This window comes from Sceloporus undulatus, chromosome 1, assembly GCF_019175285.1.
Source record: "Sceloporus undulatus isolate JIND9_A2432 ecotype Alabama chromosome 1, SceUnd_v1.1, whole genome shotgun sequence".
Lineage (NCBI taxonomy): Eukaryota > Metazoa > Chordata > Lepidosauria > Squamata > Phrynosomatidae > Sceloporus > Sceloporus undulatus.
This window is the reverse complement of record NC_056522.1, coordinates 84,209,204-84,226,806: the sequence shown is the minus strand read 5'-3', so window position 1 is coordinate 84,226,806 and position 17,603 is coordinate 84,209,204. Positions and strand designations below refer to the sequence as shown.

The following is a 17,603-nucleotide window of genomic DNA, read 5'->3' as shown; positions in this document are numbered from 1 at the left end:
CCCTTGATCCACCATTAATCACCTGCTAGTCTTCTGTTCTTCTCTTTATCCTCCTCCTACCTATAGCCTGTCTTCACTTCATTTTGGTCCACCACTACACAACTGTATGAGCTTCTTTTTCCATATTTCTCGATAGTTTATGTTTATAAACATGACTTTCACTGGAATATACAGAAAACCCATATAATCACTAATAGCAAGTGGCACTTGTGTCAGTAGGGAATTAAATCTGGTCCATGTTTTGCTCTGAATTTTAAAAGAGCTATCCAAGATGCTCAATCTATTTTGGGAATTAGGTTCAGTATGTAGGATAGCTCTTTTCAAGTTCAGACTAAACCCAGAGTGTATTCACTGTCACACTGACATGGAGCCTATTAGGTCCCATTGTATGTAACCAAGTAAAGTGGTTAAAATTAGCATAATACTGTTAAAACTTCAAGACTTCCTTGATTAAAAAAATATCGCAGGGGATATATTATGTACCAAAAATTTACCTTGGCCACAGTTGTAATATCACTGAATTGTGTCTTCAGCTCCTCTTGAGCATCTTCTCTGAAAGAATCATCCTCAGTTTTCTCATGGAGTTCTCTTGCCTTGCCTATAAGCTGATGCAGATCCTTAGAATGATCTTCCATTTCTGAAACTATAGCTTGGAAATAGTCCAGCTGGGAAAACTTCTCTTTCAAGCCATTCTGGGGGTCCAAAGGCTGTTCCACTTTATGGTCTACTGACTCCAACCACTGGTCAAACTGATTTTTCCTCTCCAGATAGTCATTCCATTGATTAACCACAGACTCCAACAAACTTTCATTAAAGAAACACACAGTGAGATCAAAATGTCACTAACTTTAAGTCAAGAACCAGCAAAGTATAGTTGGCCCTCCTTATCCACGGATTTTTTATCCACAGATTCAAAAATCCACAGCTTATAAATATTTTTTTAAAAAGATAAATTTCAAGTATCAAATCTTGATTTTTCCATTTTTTATACGGGACACCATTTTGCTATGCCACACTGTATTTAATGGGACTTGGGCATACACGGATTTTGTTATTCACATGGGGTTCCTGGACCAAACCCCAGTGGATGACAAGGGTCCACTGTATGACCTAAAGATCAGAAGGCCCTCCAAGGCCATTTTTGATACCTTCAAGGCTATTTTTTTAAAAAAAAAATTCATCCTCCAGGGGCCACAGTGGGCTTTTTTTTTTGTTTGTTTGCTGAATTTTAACTTCATCTGGAATTTTTTTAGTCCAAGAGAGGGCTTCAGTTCAAAAAGTAAGTGACCACAAAATGAATTCCGAGTGACTTCCTACTGTAAAAAAGGGTTCTCCTGGGCATAAGATGGCCCACAGCCTCTACATCCTTCCACATCCTCTACATCCCTCCACAGCCTCTACAAGGTATTTGGGGATGAAGAACCTTTTCAATTCTTCTTCTTTTTTTTAGATGAGCATGGCAGGAATGCAGCTCCCCAAAGACTCCTGGCAGGGCTAATGTCGCCCCCTAACCTCTGATATTTGCCTATCCCTGCCTTACAAAAATTAAATTCAGTACAGTACTAATGTTGCCGTGGAATGCTTTAGCCCAATGTGACCTCTGCTCCCACCTGCTGGTAGAGAATTGTGGAACAATTTGATGGAGGTAATTTGTTAATTCAGAGCAAGAAAACAGGTGATAAAGCTGCTAAGCAACAGCTTCTATTCTTTGTGGGAGTTATCGGCACCAGGATTAAAAAATCAGTTTCACCCTGTTTTGAGTCTTAGCTGTTTATACAATGTGCAAGGCTTAAATGGTGTAAAGCTCAGAGAAAGTCACACTCCAGGGTAAAAAAAAAAAATCAGAACAAAATAAAGCCCTTTGCACCTCTCTAAAGCAGAAAGTGCACATTATTGCACCAGCCTATAAACAGCACAATGCAAGTGAAGGAAGGTGGGAAAACCCAAACAGCTTATAGAAGCAGTTTGAAGCATGCCCCCCTGGTGTCTTTGCTCACCATATGGTGTTTTTCTTTTGTCGAGGGTACAGATGGATGAGTGGTCAGATGTACCAACCAATCACATTAGCGAGCCATCACATTCCCCATAAAGCGAAATTACGACAAACATGGCAGGTCACTAATAATGCAATTGATATAATAAACCCATTAATGTACTGGCCAGTCCAACAGGGGGCCATGGGGTGAAAGGAGGAAAAGGAGGGATATGTGTGGGGCCTCCATTCTGCTTTGCCAATGTGTCAGTGGGCGCACTGAAACACTGTACACATGGTGTACCGCTCATTTGACTTTGTGATCACCCACATGGGGCATCTAACAGGATGGCTGCTGGGTAGGACAAGGGAGGTAATTGGTGGTCCCAGGCAGTGTGATCATGTCGTGGTGCACATATGTAGTGGGGAAGCAAAAAATAAATAAATAAATAAATAAATAAATAAATGGAGCAGCTCGACGCCGCATGGTGCAAACTGTCAATGAGTGTTTGGCCTGCCTTGGAGCTGGGCTGAGCATACTGAACTTGGAAAATCTGGGAACAAATTGGTTTTTCCTCTCCCTCTGCTTAGCCTTCCTCCTCCCCTAGTCCTATTATCCATTTGAGAAGAGAAGTGACATACCATTTAGCTGACTGGCCAGCTACTATTTTCCCTGCCACAATAGTATTTCATGACCCACCTATCATTGCTGCTGAAAGTCCTTCAGTCTTCCAAAATGGCTTTTCAGATACACTAAGGGAATGGGAAATGTTCTCCCCCACCCACCCCTACCGCAACCCAAATGCCTTTGTTGTTGCAAATTGAAATAATTAATTCAGGATAGTACTGAGCATTATGTTTTCGCCATAAAATACCTTTCTCAATTTATGGTCACATTCTTTTTTTTTTTTTACTATGCAGTAACCCAAAGGGCTTACCTTTGACAGGTCACTGATGTGCTGATAATGCTACCCCAAAGATCTTTTAATGCTTTCAGTTGATTCTGTATTTCCTTCTGACCCTCTTCATTGCTGCTTTTAATGGCTTGTTCACCTTTGCCAATAGCCATGTTTAACTTAACCTCTCCCTCACCTTTCATTAAAAGGATCTCCTGAAAATCAAAAGAATGTTTAAATGTTTTCAGTTTTACAATTAAGAAAAATGTCACCCTCTGCATTCTGCAATGAAGTAAGCATCTGTACAGTATATCCAAAAAGCAAAATGAAAAAGGATTATTTCTACAGCTTCTTCCATAGGCAATACTGACATCTGGATTTCAGATTTCTTTTGGCTATTCTTTACAAGGAAAGGCAGCATGATTTAGTAGTTTAAACATTGACCTACAACCCTAGAGACCAGGGTTTGAATTCCCATTTGGCCATGGAAACCCACTGCGTGACCTTGGGTAAGTCACACACTCTCCGTCTCTGAGGAAGGCAAAAGCAAATTCCATCTGAATCAATCTTTAGTTGCCATAAGTCAGAAATTACTGAAAAGTATACAGCAACAGCTTCTTGCAGGAGTGTTGATATATAAATAGCTCAGTCTATTTTTAGATAGATCAATCTTATCTGTCATTTGGAATTTTAACTTTTCAGGTGTATGCCTTTATTTCCTGATGAATTATGGCTAGCCCACCCTTTTGTTTCTAGCAGCAACTAAATAAATAAATAACACTTTGGCATTTTATATTGAAACTGGACACTGCAAATTGTGTAACAGTAAAAAGGATTCTGATAAATTTTGAGATGCCAACTTCTCAAAGAGTTATGTCAGGGACTTCTTCTTAGTTTCTAAAAAAAACCCATTTGGAATTTTGACTTGAAGTTCATAATTGCCACATGGATTTCAATCAAGAACAGCATCAAATACTGAGGTATCTACCATGATTTCCAGATGAGTTATGACTTGCCCCATTTTTGCTTTCAACTACGTCCCCTTTTCTAGCAATACCTTTTGTTTTGATCAAAGCTCTCCCTCAGAGTTTGAGATATATAGCACGATGTCCCAACAAGTAATGGATTCCACAAATAGCCAGAGATATTATTTTTTACAGATGGCTTTGAAATTTACTTTACAAAAGTGATTCATAAGATGGTAAGTAAGTAAATATAGGGCCAAGTAGTTTTGCTACCTTCATCTTTGCTATCATCCTAGGATCAATGTTCAATCTAACACAGTATATTTGGATAAGGTTCTGATACCTCCATTATTCCACATCAATCATTCTGATACAGTCAATTCAATTACTTTGCCACTTTACCTGAATTTGCAAGAGGTGTTTCTCTAAGATAGCTTTGCTCCCGGTGGTGCCCTCTGCAGATGCCAACTTTTCTTGCACATCCTTCAGCCAGCTCCACATACTTTGCACAGCTTCTTCCAAAGCTTGGTGCTCCTGGAGGGCTGCCTGTGAGGCTTTCAGCTTCTCCTTTACTGCTTTAATCAGATTCTGATAAGCAGAAAAAATGCTGAGAAGCCAGACGGATTTCTCTCCCAGCACTATACCCTTTCTCATTTAAAACCTGAGACTTTTGTGTCAGTTTATCGAAGGTTTCTCTGAGCAAAAAAGGTTAAAAGGGGAGGGCAACACAGCCGAGTTATAAATGTATGCAGCTGTATAGATTAAAGTATAATTATGAAAAAATACCAACAGTCAATATCATTAGGATAAATTATTATTATTATTATTATTATTATTATTATTATTATATGTTTATAAAGCACTGTAGGTTTACGCAGCGCTGTACATAAAATAGTACACAGTACTGTGGTTCTGGCAACAATTCACTATAAAGATACATGAGCAAAATTCTAATCATTGTAATGTAGACTGCTGATCTGTTCCAGTGTTTAAAAAATGTTTCTCAATAAGTGAGACAGGAGATAGTCTATACCAATTAAGTGCTAAGGATGCAATTAGGCACAATGTAGAATGAAAGTGCTAAAGATGAAATCATGCTTTAAACAATTAGTGAAGAATCTCCAAGGAATGGTGGTCACTTTTAGATCCAAGGAAACCTTTCTTCAGAAGTAAAAGGAACATTTAGTAACTTGGCCTAAAAGAGGTCATCCCTCCCAAATGGTCTAAAATTAGTCTCTTGAAGCTTCTCAGGATACAACTGGCCATTTTCTTGGAAAGGACAGAAATAAGGGTGGGGTGGAAATAAAAGATGGCTTTGGAGCCATATGAAATCCATGGTCCACTCTCTGCCCACCCCTGTTTAGACTACAGCATGAAACCTTCCTTGGTGCTTTTTTTTCTAAAAAAAATAATACTAGAAGCATATTGCTGGAAATGCCATATGGATAACATGTATAGAGACACTGGGGTGAAATAGATGGCCAGAAGGGGAGGCTTCAAGGTGCCTCTTCCAAAGGGGGATTGGGGCCATGGCAACCACACATCATGGCCCCAATCTGCCTTAAAGCCACCCAAAAAAGGACTGGCAAAAAACAGCTCCTTTTTTTTACACAGCAAAAAGCCAGCTTTGACACCCTGCAATGTCTTGAAGCTGGTTGCAAGGTACTCCAGTGGCATACAGCACATAAATGCCACAATGCTGGAGCATCTTGATGTCACCCACATGTAAATAGCTGGGCAGCTTCATGCTCTCAAGCTGCCGGGAAGCTGGCTTTTAGAGCTGGTCTGTTCTGGCCCATTCTTTTCCTAATCAAATAAAGCAAGCTGCTCTTAACTACCACCAAGCTATCTTTAAACAAAAATGTACTTATAAACAAAATTTTAATGCTACAGAGTGCTGATCTTCTATTGTTGCAAAAATATAAACATCTGGAAATCAAACTGTTTAGCATCATTGCAGCTATTAGGATATAATCAAAAGAGAGATAAACTAATAAAATAAATTGTATACCTTGCAGTCAAAATCTCATGCAAAAATGCTTCCACCTTCTTCACCTCAGTTTTCTTGTCAGGAATGAGTTGTTTGCTCTCGCCCAATGCTTCTGTGTTTATCCTTTCCTCCATTTCATGAAGCCACAGGCTTCGGTTCTTACATAGATCCTCAAAGCTACAAGCAAAACAAAAGCATAATTGTTTTTAGATGAATACAGAATTCAATATAAATCTCTTATAAAGATCTCATCAGAAAGAAATTTGTCTGGGTACAAGTGAGCCAGAGTACAAAATATTTTTCTGTAGTGACGAGAATGCTAAAAATACTTAGCAAGCATCTAAATTTGTCAAACAAGACCATGAGAATTACAGAGAGAATGTTACTTTCCAAGTTTTAAACTGGCACAGTCTATATTTGTTAATTTAGTCAAAGGAGAAGTTAGGCAGCTGAAGGACTGTTCACTAAAACACTATTCATGTGTTGTTCTACAATTATTGCTGTATTAGGGAGAGAGTAGGGCCCACTGCCTGATTTAGAACACTCATTATGTAGTAGGATTCTAACTAAACAATTATTGCCATTTCATTTCATTTTTAACTGCCATGGCTCTATTCTATGAAAATCTGTGCTCTGTTGTTTGATGAGGATCATGGGATCCTCTGCTGGAGATTTCTTACAGATTCCTCTGAATTAAAGAGCTAGAGTTCAGTCACAAATGTCTCAGTATCTTTTGTTTGTGCCTTCATGCCACCTGTCAACTTACGGCAACCCTGTGAATATCACAGTTTTTGTTTGTTTTTAGCAAGGAATACTCAGAGGTGGTTTTTGCCAGTTCCTCCCTCTGAAATATTGTTATGGCATTCATTGGTGGTCTCCCACCAAAGTACGAGCCAGGGCTGAGCTTCCAAAATCAGATAGGATCTGGTGCCTTCAAGGTATCAAACAACAAAACTCAAGATTCTGTAAGATGGAGACATTATGGTTAAAGTAGTAATAAACTGCTTACTTCTATAGTTTAGGCATATTCCTAATCTTGTAGAGAAATTATATAAAAGAATCATAGAGTTTGAAGAGACCACAAGGGCCATCCAGTCCAACCCCATGCCATGCAGGAACTCACAATCAAAGCATCCCTGACAGATGATGATGATGATGATGATGATGATGAGGAGGAGGAGGATTTATTTATAGCCCACCCAATCACAAGGAATCAGGGCGAGTTACAACAATAAAGAAAGTATAAAGCAAATAAACAATAACAATAAAATAATGAAGCAATTCACAATAGCATCTCTCCTCTAAATGCCTGCTTGGAGTCGGTAATGGGCTGGATGAGGGAAAACAAACTCAGTTTGAATCCAGAGAAAACAGAAGTGCTAGTGATAGGTTCTCCCAGCCCGGGGAGGATATTTGTCCACCTGTCCTGAATGGGGTCGCACTCCCCCTGAAGGACTCAGTTTGCAGTCTGGGGGGGGGGGGGCTTTTGGACTCGTCGCTCCAGCTGACTTCTCAGGTGGATGCAACGGTCAGAAGCACCTGCTATCAGCTTCGGCTGATACGCCAGCTGCGACCCTACCTAGACCGGGGGGACCTTGAAACAGTGGTACATGCCCTGGTAACCTCTCAGTTGGATTTCTGTAATGTGCTCTACATGGGGCAACCCTTGTACCAAACCTGGAAGCTTCAGTTAGTACAGAATATGGCAGCTAGGCTGGTCACTGGATACTCCAGGGCCGACCATATAACACCAATTTTGTATGATCTCCATTGGCTGCCTGTTCGCTTCTGGGCACAATACAAGGTGTTGGTTATAACCTATAAAGCCCTAAATGGCTTGGGCCCAGGGTACTTGGAGGACAGCCTCTCCCCATATAATCTGCCCCGCACACTCAGGTCATCTGGGAAGAGTTTATTGAGGATCCCTTCTACAAGATATAGGTCACCCTCTCAAAGGGCATTTTCCATCTTGGCCCCTGGGATCTGGAAAACCCTCCCCAAGGAGCTCCGCGCCATCACCTCCCTGGATCTCTTTAAAAAGAGACTGAAGACCTTTTTGTTTCATCAAGCCTTCCCTGATGTTCCGTGATATGTGTGCCCCCCCCCTATGATTAACATCTTCGAGTATATTGCTGGCTTGGTTTAATGTTGATTTTATGTATACTGTGCACTGTTTTGCAAGTTTTAATTATCTATTGCAATTTTTATCTTGTATTGTAGCGTTATTGCAATTGTTGTACACCGCTATGATCGAATGGAATAGCGGTATATAAATATTATTATTATTATTATTATTATTAGCAATAAATAGCAAAAAATACATAGCAATTCACAGCGGCAATAAATTTAACAAAGCATATTACATAGCAATCAACGAACAAAACAAGTAAAATAGAAAATAATCCCCATTCTCAATCCCCCATCCCAATCCTAAAACAATACAAATGATACATATTGCCTCTTAATAATTTCTTCCCCAGGCTAAACCTACCCAGCTCCCTAAGCCGCTCTAGCTTGTCAAGATCCTTTTTGAACTGTGGTGCCCAGAATTGGACACAGTATTCTAGTTGAGTCCTGACCAAAGCAGAACACAGTGGCACTATTACTTCCCTTGATCTAGATACTATGCTTCTATTGGTGCACCCTAGAATCACACTGGCCTTTTTTGCTGCCACATCACACTGGTGACTCATATTCAACTTATGTTCTACTAGGACTCCTAGATCCCTTTCACACATAGTCTCCTTAAGCCAGGTGTAGCCCATCCTATATCTATGCATTTGATTCTTTTGCCCTGAGTGCAGTACCTTACATTTCTCTGTGTTGAAATTCATTTTGTTAGCTTTGGTCTAGCTTTCTAATCTATTAAATGGGGTATTTGCTACTCCTCCTAATTTGCCACGTCATCTGCAAATTTGGTACAGTAAGTATGCCCCCAATTCTGTCATCCAAGTCATTGCTAAAGATGTTGAACAGTACTGGGCCCAGGACAGAACCCTGTGGCACCCCACTGGTCACTTCTCTCCAGGATAAAAATGATCCATTGCTGAACACCCTTTGGGTTCAATAGGTCAACCAATTACTAATAATTGTATTGTCTAGCCCATATTTTACTATCTTGTTTGCAAGAATGCCATGGGTGACTTTGTAAAAAGCCTTATTGAAATCAAGATATGTGATGACTACCTCATTCCCTCTATCTACCAAGCTAATAATTTTATTTAAAAAAAGAGATAATATTTGTTTGGCATGACCTGTTTCTCTGAAACCCATGTTGACTATTTGTGATTATGGCATTCCCTTCTAGATGTTCACAGACTCTCTGTTTAATGAGCTGTTCTGGTATTGATGTTAGATTAACTGGACTATATTTGCTGGGATTCCCCCCCCCCTTTTTTTTTTTTTTAAAGATAGGTACAATGTTTGTCCTCCTCCAGTTTGCTGGGACTTCTTCTGTTCTCCAGGAGTTCTCAAAAAGTATTGCCAGTGGCTCTGAGATTACATTTGCCAGTTCTTTTAATATCCTTGGATGTAGTTGATCTGGTCCTGGAGACTCAAATTCATTTAGATTAACCAGGTATTCCTGTACTACCTCTTTACATATTCTGTGCTGCATTTCCCCTATTGTGTTGTATGATATGATGAATATGGACAAATTAATTATGGTCCAAGGCACACTGCAGTAATGGTCCTGTTTGGGACGACTTTGACTGTCCTGGCTTGGTGCTAGGGAATTCTGGGAATTATAGTTTTGTGAGACTTTCTCTGTCAGACAGTTATGGTGCCACAATAAACTATACTTCCCTGGTTAGGGCAGTCTTGGGCTAGATTGTTTCTGCAATGTGTTTTGGACCTGTATAGTCAAAGAAAAAGATCTGAAACAGTTTGTGGACCACTAGAAGGAAGTGACATTATTTTTGAAAAAGAAATGGGGGAAAGTATCAGTTTCAAGTATAGATTAATGCAAACATTAAAGCATGATTGTGGAATGAAGTTTGAATCTAATGTACATATATTGACCAAAAAAATAAAATAAAAATAGAGCATATGATAGACCATATGTATAGAGGGAGGAATTGTTTCATTCCTGTTTATTCAAACGTACCTCACATTCTCCCCCACTAGTTACTTCTAACATACAGTGGACCCTTGTTATACGCTGGGGTTTGGTTCCAAGATCTCCCGTGTATAACAAAATCCGTGTATGCTCAAGTCCCATTACATATAATCAAATAGCAAAATGGTGTCCCTAATAAAAAATGGAAAATCAAGGTACATTTATACTTTTTTGTAACATTTTCAAACCGTGTATGCTTAAATCTGTGTATAAAAAATCAGTGTATAAGAAGGGCCGACTGTATTTGGGGTTACAAGTCTGGTTAAGCAAAGTTGCAGCTCCATTCTTTCCTACTACAGATTTTAATGGTAATTTCAAGAGTTCAGTGAAGGACAAAGCAGTCCCACATGTTTACATTTCAATACCAATAGTACTACAAAGCAGTGCTAGAAGGAATCCCTGCTTTTCCATGTTAAATGAATATTAGGTAGCATGGCAGGGAAATCCTTTTTCCTGAGACCTTGAAGAGCCATTAGTGGACTAAATGGACCAAAAGATACATATATTTTTTATACAATGTATTACATCAAGAGTTTATTACCTTTCCAGTTCTGCAACACATTCTTCCAGAACTTGCTTATCTTTCAAGCATTGTTTCAGAAGCCCTTCAAAGTCCTGATGAGCTTTAGCTATCTGTTCTTGGATGCTAATCACAGATGATTTGGGTAGATATGTACACAGATGTTCCCCTTCCTGGGACGCAGCCTCCAATTTGCTCTTTCCTTCATTAACAGATTCTAACACTTTCTGAGGGAAACAAATAGATAGATAAAACAAACAATGGTGGAAGAGAAAGAATGTGGAAATGGGGGAAGACAGTGTTTAACCTTCATTGTTCTAATGAATTAATTATAAAAATGATCTGATCTATCAAACAATGGGACTAAACACACAGGCAAAAAGAGGTGCTTTCAGGCTGGCTTGAAGGTGTGGCGTTTAGATGGCACATGCCTTGAAGCCAGCAAGAAAGCATCCTCTAGGCGCCTTGTGCAGAGAAAAGTCATTTCAAAAAGAAGCAGCCTGTTGCACATCTAAGTAGGGAGCCGTGGTGGCAGAGTGGGTAAATGTCTGTACTGTAGCCACTCACTCACAAACCACAAGGTTATGAGTCCAATGCCAGTAAGGGGCTCAGGATCAATCCAGCCTAGCATCCTTCTGGGGTCCTTAAAATGAGTACCCAGCTTGTTGGAAGCAATTAGCTTACACACTGTAAACTGCTTATGGAGTGCTTATGTGCACTGATAAGTGGTATAGAAATGTACTTGCTATTACTATTGCTATTAAGTAATAAGCAACACCTCTTCTTTTCTACATAGAAGCAGGAGGTGCTTTCAGTTTTCACTCTGGTAATCCTAGTAGTAAATCAATATCTCTTTCTTTGGTTGTTTATTTGTTGCATTCTCCCAATGAGGCTTACCCCTAAATACAAGTAAAGCAGAAATAAAACACAGAATGTTATAATATTAAAAGAAATGAATTAAAAACAGTTTAAAACTATAATAGACAAGTGGGGAGTGAAATGGAACATTTTTGATTAAAAATCTTGTTTCTCAGCAGTTACTCAGTTTCAATAAAAACTGACTGAATTAGAACATCTATGCCTTTTTCAATTAAGCAGTATGTCAAGCAGTTTACCATGACAGCTACACTCACTGCAAATTTTCAGTATTTCCTAGAGGGCAAGCAACAATCCAATGCAATCTGACCCCAAAAGCATCCAGGAACTAGTTTCTACCATCATCCCTCTCCTAAACTGTAATGAGATTGAGGGTGACAGCAGGATGGCTGCTCTTCCTCCTTTAATTATGGGAGGCCTGACAGTAGAAGGCAGGACTTGCAGATTTATCAGGGTGATGTGATCATGCCTGTCTAGTTCCCACAAACCACCCAAGATTAAAGTGCATGCTTGCACAAAATCAACAGGTTTACAATCTGAGCAATGTAGTATTTGGTCATCTCTACCAGATATACCTGAAGTTCATGGAATTTTGCTTCTGTGGCTTTATTGTCTCCAGAGGTAATAGTTAAGCCTTTTACAGCAGTCTTCAGATTAGAATACCAGTCCTGAAATCCATGCATAGATTCTTTAAAAAGATAAAGAAAGAACAAACACAAGATGTTATTGCAAAATAAAACTATGCCAATTTAGATATTCTGTTCTTAGAATTCAACCAGTAAACTAGTTTTAATTTTTTGCTACTACTAAATTGTATAGTGTAATCATAAGGCACATATTTTCATTTTTTAATGGGAGACCATATCCTGTCCATTAATGTACAAAACAATAAATTATGTTTTCTTCCATATTCAAACTTGACAATTTTTTTAATTCTCATTAAAAATGAGTTGAAACAAAATTAGCAAGCGTTCCTAGTCATTACACGACATTTTTTAATAGAGCAATTTGGTGTTATATAAAAACTATGCAGCAGTAAGACTTCATCAAGGTTAGAAAACTGCAAGCATATTTGATTGAATAAAAAGTAGATATATGAATGTTCATGTATTTTATCCTGACATGCAGCAACAAATAATTTCCAATGGTTTTATTCCCACAGGGTAAGAAAATGATAATTTATGCACATTCTTGTTGATCTTTACACATAAGACCTGTGTGTGTGTGTGTGTGTGTGTGTGCAATTCATTTGTGTGGAGGGGGGGCAGAACCTTTTCATTTTTGTGCAGAAAACAATGACTGAGATTCTACATTGTACCAAAAAAGTAAAAAAGCTACATGAGATACCTTGTGGTGGTGATCAACCAAGCATCACCCATCTATGTTCCTGCATATGAAAGCAAGATCATCTTCCTAGACCTCTGGAGGAGCCTTGGGAGGTGCAGGAGGATGTCTTCCAGCTCTCCACTGTCCTCTAGCCATTGGATGACTTTGGGAGGGTTCCAGAGTAACGGGAAGTTGCATTGCATGGTGCAGGGTCTTCATGGATTGTATTATTTATCCACAAAAATAATAAAATTCATACTCAGGGGTAATGTGGCATTATGTCTGCATATGTCATTAATGTGGATTCCCCCCCCCCCCAGCAGAGCCACTGGGGAAGGAGGCACAGTTTGCTGGCCTCCAGTAACCATGAGACCAGGATTTAAATGTAAACAGATGCTGTTTGGCAAGTCAGGGGCAGAGCCAAGATGCTTGACTTTGTTGCCGCTTCTGGCATTGGACGAGCTGGTGTCATAGGTTGCATCCACAACTGTGAATGTAGCATATCCCACCTGACTTTCAGATCGAGGGCAACAGGCATCCTAAAAGTCTCATCATAAAGAAACCAAGCTGGGCCCACATAGTTCATATATGCCCTGTGAATAACACCTAAATATTGAATCATAGCAGGGCCCCGCAATGGATTGGTCTTAGCAACAACTCCAGCATGAATGCAATACCCCAAAAGCCAATTTGTCAGTTACAACCCACTTTTCTATTTTTTATTTTCTCTTTCTCCTTCTCATCTTTATCTTTCTTCTCAAGCTCCTTATACAAAAATGTGAACACATCCACATGTTACCCGTATAGTATCTTGTCTTTGGTAGATTACAACAAATAATCCCCCAATGGGAGTGTTAGCTCCCCAAAGGGAAAAGCAGAAGGGCATAACAATGTATAAGACAAAGCACTAGGATATCTTAAAGGAATCAAGGATTTTAGGGCCTTTTGTTCACACAATAAGCTTCCTACTTCTGTGCCTATCTCAGTTTCTTTGCTATTATGGTATTGTGTCTCTCTTCATAGCATAGGTTTTGTCTCTGCAGTCCATCAGGTTTAGATTGTCTGCACTAGCCTTCTGGATGAATGCGCAAGGTGCTCCTGACACAACAAATGATTTTAGGTTTAGGAAGGTGACAGAGAACTGGTCCAGGGAAAGGGGCTCTACTGCTCATTCTTGTTGGTCATTATCACCGGCCATTTTGAGAGGATTAGCTAAGGCCTGGGGGGGCTATTTGCAAGACTCCATTTGAGGCTTTGTTGTTTCACGCAGCAGCCTTGACTGCCTTTTTTGGGGCTCCACAAATTGGTGAGTTTGTGGTTGCTTCCAAGAATGATAACTCTGGTAAGACATTGCATTTGTGTGACTTGTTATTTCATGAAGGGTCTGTTACCATCACTATTAGATCTTCCAAGATGTACCATGTTATAAAAGAACACATTGGATGCTTCATCCTTCTGGTGAGATGGAGCTATGCCCAGTCAGGGCTCTTCACATTTATTTGCAGGTCAGAGTTGTGAGGCCTGGCCTTTTGTTTGTTTATTCTGATTTTTCTCCTCTTACTAAACATCAATTTTGGGCTGTTACTTCAAAGGTGCTCTCTCTGCTTTGGTCCTGGGCAACTTTAAATTTGCTATTCATTCCTTTCACATCCAGTGCTGGTGCTGCTGGTTTTGACATGGCTGCCATCAAATGTATTAGGTGTTGGAGGTCCTCTGCTTATCGGCATTATGTCCACCAGTTGATTCTTGACTTGTTTATTTTGGTTTACAGATACCAAGTTGTGGAAGGTGAGGCATTGATGATCTGCATGATGATCTACAGCCACAGCATGGTTTATTGGGCAGCCCGTCAGGCCCACATGGGCCACTTTGGAACACAACTCGGATTGGGAAAAGTTACAGTCTTCGAGTGGCATGGAAGGAGAGGCCTTCACTGGCATGGCTTATTGCCATTTTTATTTGAGGAGTGCAGTGGGCCTCCTCCGCATGTTCTTGTTCTGTATTTAGGTGGGAACAATTTAGGCTTGTTCAAGGGCAAGGCATTGATTCTTCAAGCTATTCATGACATGAAGGTTATTAAGAACTTTTATTGAAATTGTCTGGTCAGCAGTGCTTCCCAGAAAAGTTTGGAGGGGTGAAGGGGATCCCTGCTTGCTCGACAGAGCTAAGAGAAGAACTAATAGGGAGATTCACAACACTCTCCTGAAGTGTTTGGGCCACTACTTACCCCATCCTCACATTGTTTTGGGGCAGCCCGAACTCTAGATGGTGTCCATCTATCTGACCTTGGAAATGACCTTTTCTTGGGAAACGTGCAAAGAAGTATTAGGGAAGTTCTTTTTGGACTGGTAGAAATAGAGGCTGAGCAGACACTTGCCCCTTATCCATGGCAGATAATGGGGGGAGATTTGGAGTATGGTGAGCACCTAGGTCACCATTTTGGTGGAAGGGTGGTCACTGGAACCCCCTTTTTTGGTCTAGGGACTGGGAAGGTGGTGAAAAGGGCCTCCTTTGAGGCTGGCCTGAAAGATAAATCCTCTCTTCAAGTCTTGGGACTTGGGGGAGGGACGTTTGGGTTTGCTTTCCTGATGCAGGTCGGCCAAAGATTAACCCAATGTGTGGGTTATTCTTGGGGCTCAGGTGTCATCACCCTGGTGGAGCTGCAGAGGAGGTCTATGGAAAGGACCACCTGCTGCAGCTCTCACACTAGGCTACTCCCCCTTTAGTTGCAGTTCTTCCAAGAAATATTAAATAGGTAACTTAATAAAGTGGTCCTTTTGAAACCCACTTCTTGTGTCTGGTTTCTTTCTTCACTGGTTGGTCAGCAATGGGATTTCAGCCAATGTGTTCTGAACAAAGCATACCAGGATTTTCCCCCCCACAAAAAATGTTGACTTTCGGTGTAAACATTTTCCTCCCATAAACATGTCCTGAAATATTTTAAAATATTTTTAAATATTCTCACAATGGTTGAGCATTTTCTTGCAAAAATTATAACTGTTCTTTACAGCTTTGATACATACTATGATTTTCTGTTTCCAATAATGGCAATATTGATGTGGTTTATGTGGGAGTGAACGACTTATTTTGGGTATCAATCTCTCCCTCCCCCCCCCCACACACACTTTCTTGTTTTTCTCTCTCTTTAATTCCTCCTCCATGGTCACCTCGAATCATTGAAGTGAAGGTCTCTGACAAAGCTCCCACTAACATAATTTTTTTCAGTGCTTCTGGGCTGTAGTTAAATTCAGAGCCATTTTAAGGTGGGAGAGGAGTGATGGGTAATTGAAGTTTAAGACATGAGAGAAAGCAATGCAAAAGAAAGCAGTATGACAGGTTCCTTCCCTTTGGCTTGTATTGTTTTTAGCTCTTGTTAGAATTGATGACATGTGAAGGAACATATAGCATCTGAGAGAGTGAAAGGGCAATAGTTTTCATGTTTGCATTATCTGTTATTATTTTTTTTACAATTGGTCTTGGCAGTACACCAAAGTCCTGCTTATTACCAAAAGATTGATGCCACGGCCAGGAGTGCCTGTTATAAGCTTTGGCCAATATGCAAGCTGCGACCCTACCTGGAACGGGGGGGACCTAGAAATGGTTGTACACTCACTGGTAACCTCTTGTCTTGATTTCTGTAATATGCTTTACATGGGGCAACCCTTGTGCTACGTTCAGAAGCTGCAACTGGTCCAAAATATTGCAGCCAAGTTGGTTGTGGGTAAATCTAAATATGACCATATTACACCTATTTTGAACTCTTTACACTGGCTGCCTATTAGCTTCCGGGCACAGTACAAGGTGTTGGTTATTATCTATAGAGCCCTACATGGCCTGGATCCAGCATACTTGAAGGAACGCCTCCTTTCATACAATCCTTCCTGCACACTCAGGTCCTCTGGGAAGAACCTACTGCAGCCAAAGAAAACCAGGCTGGTGGCGACTTCCCAGAGGACCTTTTCAACTACCGCTCCAAAAATTTTGAATGACCTGCCAGAGGAGATCTGCCATATTACATCTTTGGATGCCTTTAAAAAGGCAATAAAAACAGATCTCATCTGGCGGGCCTTCCTAGGATGACCTCTAAAACAAGAATCAGAATTACTCATCTGTCCATTTGCCAAACTTTTGTCCAAATTTTTGCTGTAAACTTGGTGGAACTGTGAGGAATTTGTTGTATAGGAATTGTTATTGTAGTTTGTATGTTTTATTTGTAATTTTAGGAGTAGGAGGTAGGGTCAAGGAGATTAGGGAATATTTTATTATTCTTTATGTAATTGTTATATTGGTTTGCTGTTATACGCAAACTGCTCATTCTTGTTGGTCAATCCTCGAAAGAGAGAGGCAGGATACAAATAAATATTTTACAATAATAATAATAATAATAATAATTTATTAAAAGTCTCAGCTAATTAGAAGGAACATGCCCAGATCGGAGTAGGAAAAGAGTGAATGCAAAAGGTGTCAGTTCCAGATAATTTTAGCCTAAGTGTGGGAGACTGGGTTGGCTAGTTGAATGCACTTCAGTTGACTTTCACTTATAAAATGGGTTATAGTTCCTTTGGGGAGTTGCAATGATTATCCACTGAGTTTGTTTCCATCTTAGTGTCTTTGGACTCTGGAAGGGGACGTATCCTATGTTAGTCTCTAAAGTGTACATAAATCATTAGAGGTTGCATCTCCCTTATCCAGAATTCAAAAATCTAAAATATTCCAGAATCCAAAATTGTCTGCATGGGTGGCTCAGACAGTGACATCTTTTCTTTCTGATGGTTTGATATACAAAAAGTTTGTTTCATGCACAAAATTATTAAAAAAATATTGCCTTAAAAATTACCTTCAGGATATGTGTATAAAGTATACACAAAATATAAATGAATTTCATGTTTAGACTTTGGAGTCTCCAAGATATCACATTATGTATATGTAAATATTTTTTAA

General features: G+C 39.8%; 1 protein-coding gene across 1 annotated transcript in view; it reads right to left on the bottom strand.

Moving 5' to 3' along the window:
- SYNE1 (spectrin repeat containing nuclear envelope protein 1) overlaps nt 1-17,603 on the bottom strand; it is a 429,497-nt gene that overhangs the window by 233,691 nt on the left and 178,203 nt on the right. Inside the window, 7 exon segments of the mRNA XM_042446890.1 lie at nt 495-804; nt 2,911-3,083; nt 4,236-4,439; nt 4,441-4,528; nt 5,845-6,000; nt 10,482-10,687; nt 11,912-12,024. Coding sequence (XP_042302824.1) covers nt 495-804; nt 2,911-3,083; nt 4,236-4,439; nt 4,441-4,528; nt 5,845-6,000; nt 10,482-10,687; nt 11,912-12,024 — 1,250 coding nt within the window.